General features: G+C 45.9%; 1 protein-coding gene and 1 pseudogene across 1 annotated transcript in view; one reads left to right on the top strand and one right to left on the bottom strand.

The window, feature by feature from the left end:
• Positions 1-3,781: 3,781 nt before the first annotated feature.
• Positions 3,782-3,879, top strand: LOC119469158 (annotated as a pseudogene).
• Positions 3,880-4,020: 141 nt separating this feature from the next.
• CHCHD2 (coiled-coil-helix-coiled-coil-helix domain containing 2) overlaps positions 4,021-5,054 on the bottom strand; it is a 5,659-nt gene continuing 4,625 nt past the window's right edge. The window contains exon 4 of the mRNA XM_017516368.2: positions 4,021-4,947. Coding sequence (XP_017371857.1) covers positions 4,937-4,947 — 11 coding nt within the window. The 3' untranslated portion in view covers positions 4,021-4,936. The remainder of the gene's footprint in view (positions 4,948-5,054) is intronic.

The raw sequence follows: 5,054 nt of genomic DNA, 5'->3' as shown, positions 1-5,054 counted from the left end.
TCGGAAACAGAGCAGGTCAAAACTCCCGTGCTGATCAGTAGTGGGATCTTGCCTGTGAATAGCCACTGCACTCCAGCCTGGGCAACATAGCGAGACCCCGTCTCTAAAAACAAACAAAAAACATGTATTAAGCCCTCGTTGCTTGTGGAATAAAGTTAGTATGCTCCACAGGAGGAAAAAAAAAAAAAAAAACCTTCAGGCTGGGTACTGTGGCTCACACCTGTAATCCTAGCACTTTGGGAGGCCAAGGTGGGTGAATCACCTGAGGTCAGGAGTTGGAGACCGGTCTGGCCAACATGGTAAAACCTCGTCTCTACTAAAAATACAAAAAGTTAGCTGGGTGTGGTGGCAGGGGCCTATAATCCCAGATACTTGGGAGGCTGAGGCAGGAGAATCACTTGAACCTGGGGACAGAAGTTGCAGTGAGCTCGGACCTCGCCACAGCACTCCAGCCTGGGCAACAGAGTGAGACTCCATCTCAAATGAACAAAAAAGAACCTTCCTTACCCATTTTGTTTTCAGCTTGCTGTTTCTATTGGGAGGATTTCCAAGTGCCGGGAAAAACGGACGGTGTCCAGGTGCATGTGACTCTGGCCAGGGTCCTCATCAGTATGATTCTACCTTATGAAGGTGACAAAGCTGGCAGCATGTGGGCACACAGCAGATACCCAGTTTTCATTGCTTACTCTCATTCTAAAACCACCTTTTTCCAAACTCCTAATATTCCAAATGGATGGCAAGGGGTGGGGGAAGGGGAGACAGTGCTTTACCCATGAGCTGAGCCCACAAATACCTGTTTTAAATTTTGTATGTATTTTTAATTTTTTAAATAGAGATGAGGGCCGGGTGCCATGGCTCATGCCTGTAATCCCAGCACTTGGGAGGCTGAGGCAGGCGGATCACACGAGGTCAGAAGTTAGAGAACAGCCTGACCAACATGGTGAAACCCCATCTCTACTAAAAATACAAAAAGCCACCTTGGCATGGTGGTGTGCGCCTGTAATCCCAACTACTCAGGAGGCTGAGGCAGGAGAATCGCTTGAACCCGGGAGGCAGAGGTTGCATGAGCCGAATTCGAGCGACTACACTCTAGCCTGGGCGACAGAGTGAGACTCCCAGACTCTGTCTGAAAAAAAAATAGAGATGGGAGCTGGTACAGAGGCTCATGCCTGTAATCCCAGCACTTTGGGAGTCTAAGGCAGGGGTATCACTTGAGGTCAAGAGTTTGAGGCCAGCCTGGCCAACGTGGAGAAACTCCGTCTCTACTAAAAATACAAAAATTAGTTTGGCGTGGTGGTGCATGCTTGTAGTCCCAGCTACTTGGGAGGCTGAGGCAGGAGAATCACTTGAACCCGGGAGGCAGAAGTTGCAGTGAGCCGAGATCGCACCACTGCACTCCAGCCTGGGTGACAGAGCGAGACTCCGTCTCAAAAATTAAAATAAAATAAGAGATGGAGTGCTCACGATATTGCCCAGATTGGTCTCAAACTTCCGGGCTCAAGCAATCTTTTGGGCCTCACAAAGTGCTAGGATTACAGGCATGAGACACCACACTCGATCACAGATACCTAATTGATTCACATTTTAAAATGCACTTCATACAGTTTCACTTGGACCACAAAACCCTGGTATTAAGCCAATTTTAGAGAAATTGTGACTTGCTAAAGGTTGCCAAGTAGGTGAGTCAGAGAGCCTAGATTAGCCCTGCATGTTGTGCGTGCTAGCATTTCCTTATGATACTGACCATCATTTATGTCACTTTTGGGAAAGTTTTTTTGTTTTTTTTTTTTTGAGATGGAGTCTTGCTCTGTGACCAGGCTGGAGTGCAGTGATGCAATCTCGGCTCACTGCAACCTCCGCCTCCCAGGTTCAAGTGATTCTTCCGCCTCAGCCTCCCAAAGTGCTTAGATTACAGGCGTGAGCCACTGCACTGCCTAATTTGCCATTAATAGACCTATTTTCTCCCTCACATTTCTAAGCTACACATTTGATTCTTGCTGGTTTATAAGGTATCTTCAGGTGATTGGTTCCAAGGCTCCTGTGGATAACAGAATCCATGATGCTCACATCCCTTATATAAATGGCACAGTATTAACCTATGAATATCTGCGGTATACTTTAAATCATCTCTAGATTACTTAAAATACCTAGTATAGTGTAAACAGGATGTAAATACACTGTATTGTTTAGGGAATGGCAAGGAAAATAGTCTGTTTCCTAAAGTGACCATGAATTTTTTCAGAAAAAAATTTTTTTGAAACAGGATCTTACTCTGGGCTGGAGTTAAGTGGTACTAGCTTAGCTCACTGCAACCTTGAACTCCTGGCCTTCCGCAATCCCACCACCTCAGCCTCCCTAGCAGCTGGGACTACAGGCACATGCTACTGCACCTGGGTGATTTATCTTTTGTAGGTATCTCTGTTGAGAAATGCTGAGTGTGTGATGAGATATATTGTTTGCTAGGAAGAAAGATGGGAAGGAAAACTTAGCCCCCCCAGTAGAAACTACTTGGAGTTTTCTAAAGTGGCGAGACAACATATAATTATCACACACCAGTTAAAACAATTATTTAGGGGTGGGATGTGTGACCCTGCCCCCTTGACTCCCTTGTGAATACTTTTAAGTTTGTCTGTGATCAGCGGTAAGCGGACACCAGCTGCCTACTTGGTCTATTTTTGTGTTGAGAAAATATACCGAACATGTTTGTTAATAGTCACCTGTTCACAGAGAATAAATATGTGGGTCAGAATCTGCTCGAGGCCCTCAGCCTGGAATGCTGTCACCCCCCGAGGCTCTCAGCTTGTAAGGCCGTTGGCCCCCTTGATGGTCCCAATTTGCCGTTCTATCTGGGTATCTCCTTCTCAGTTCCTTCAGCGCCACCTGGGTGGGGATCTCTATGGCTGAGCTGGTCTCATAGATCTCACTTTGTTGCATAGGCTCCAAATATTCTCAGTCCTCAATTGGCTGAATTAATGGATGTGGAACTCGGGGATGTGAAGGGCCGACTGCACAATGAATGATTGCATCACAAAGTCCTTTCTAACCTTAGGGCAATAGGCCAGTGCACCTAGAGGATTATTACACATCCTTCTTGTAGCAGTTACTCCTACCAGGGAGAGGCCAGGCCAGTCACGCTTGCATTTTGTCAGTCAGTTGAAAAGAAGGCAATATGCTGGGGAACTGGCCAGGAGTGAATTGTGCTCAGAGGCTCTCAGAGCCTGTTTCAGAAACTGAAAGTTTAGGCATTCCAAGAGCACAGCTGATAGGAGGCAAGGCAGCAATTGGCTAAGACCCTTAATCACCAGCACCTCACTCACCTGACAGTGATGTAGCGCTCTGAAACTCAGAAAAAAGAACCTGTAGAAGCCGAGCATGGTGGCACACACCTGTACTCCCAGCACCTTGGGAGGCTGACGTGGACAGATCACTTGAGGTCAGGAGTTCGACACCAGCCTGGCCAACATGGTGAAACCCTGTCTCTACTAAAAATACAAAATTAGCTCTGCGTGGTGGTGGTGGTGCATGCCTGTAATCCCAGCTTCTGGGGGTGCAAGGGGGGGCGCGCTGAGGCAGGGGAATTGCTTGAACCTGGGAAGTAGAGGTTGCAGTGAGCCTAGATCACACCACTGAACTCCAGCGTGGGTGACAGAGCAAGATGCCATCTCAAAAAAACAACAAAGAAGATTGCAGAGCAAAATGTAGGCTGAAGATCAACTAGAAGATAATGAAATTTTGAGCTTTCCATGAAGGATGGAACTTGGCTCACTTAAAAGACCTGCTGATCCTTTTGTAGTTAAGTGCGATGATTGGGTTTTCAAACTCATAGGTGAGGTGTACCTCCCTCAAACCTGGTTACATTGACATATTACCCCTCTGACATGAAAAATGTGGCCTACTCCAAATTGTATCCCATCCCTTTAAAGTTCTTCCCCAGCACGGAGTGGGTGATTGCAGCTAGCCTGAGCGTTTTAGGAAGAGGAGGCTACAACACTTTAAGCAGAAGAAAAGCAACTTCAGGGGAACTGCGTATATTGATTGGTTTTTATTGTCAATCAGGAGTGCCCAAGGGAGAGAATATGGTCATGGGTTTAGTTTCAGTTTATGGTTAGGCCAGTAAAGCCCCTTCCTCATCCCTCTTTTCCGTTTGTTACTATTGGCAGAAACTAAAAACTGCAGCTTCAGGCTGCTAAAAGCCTAAAACAAAACAGAACAAATAAGGTGGGTGGCACAAGCTTGCTTGGACACAGTAGGGGAATAGGGAACCCACCCCAAACAGGCTTATTCCTGTTCCTTTATCCTTCACTTGATTCAAACAATGTATTTTTGAGACAGAGTCTTACTCTGTCACCCAGGCTGGAGTACAGTGGCATGAACTCAACTCACTGCAACCTCCGCCTTCCAGGTTCAAGCAATTCTCTTGCCTCAGCCTCCCAAGTAGCTGGGACTACAGGCAGGCACCATCACACCTGGCTTAAAATAGTATTTTAAGCAGTTTCCTGCTACTGATCAGCTTCCTTAACTCCAGGCCCACAGGACCAGGACCCTTGAATCGAGCAGCATGTTTATGAGTGAGCCACTCCTTACATAATCCCTCAGGGGAGCTCTCAGATCTGGGTGGATGCTATTTCATAACCAGAGGATACAGACTAGATGAATCACATCTTGGAAGAAAATCACTTTATTCTAATTAACTAACTCACAAAGAATAAAATCATAACAGCTAGTTTAAGGAGGCCACACAAACATCTGACCAGCTCCAAATTCTACAGAGTAGGAACACCCCCTTCGATTTCAATTCTGAAGCAAGGAAGCTAGAATGACAGGAGAGGTTTAACTGATGGCTACACTTTACACCTTCACTATTAATTAAATTTTTATATGAAGTTAACTTGGTTATGAGAGCTGGTTTTCCATTTCTCCAGTTTGAACTTCTTGATTAGGCCAATCCTGCAAAGAGAAAAAATAAGTTAGAAGACTGCTGGCTTCATACACTCAACAAAACAGAAGCCATCCAAATCATGAAAGCAGAGACAAGAAGCCAAGGTTATAGGTTT

This window comes from Cebus imitator, unplaced genomic scaffold, assembly GCF_001604975.1.
Source record: "Cebus imitator isolate Cc_AM_T3 unplaced genomic scaffold, Cebus_imitator-1.0 Scaffold581, whole genome shotgun sequence".
NCBI classification, from domain to species: Eukaryota; Metazoa; Chordata; class Mammalia; order Primates; family Cebidae; genus Cebus; species Cebus imitator.
Note: the sequence above shows the minus strand (reverse complement) of the source record. Positions and strands in the feature narration are given on the sequence as shown.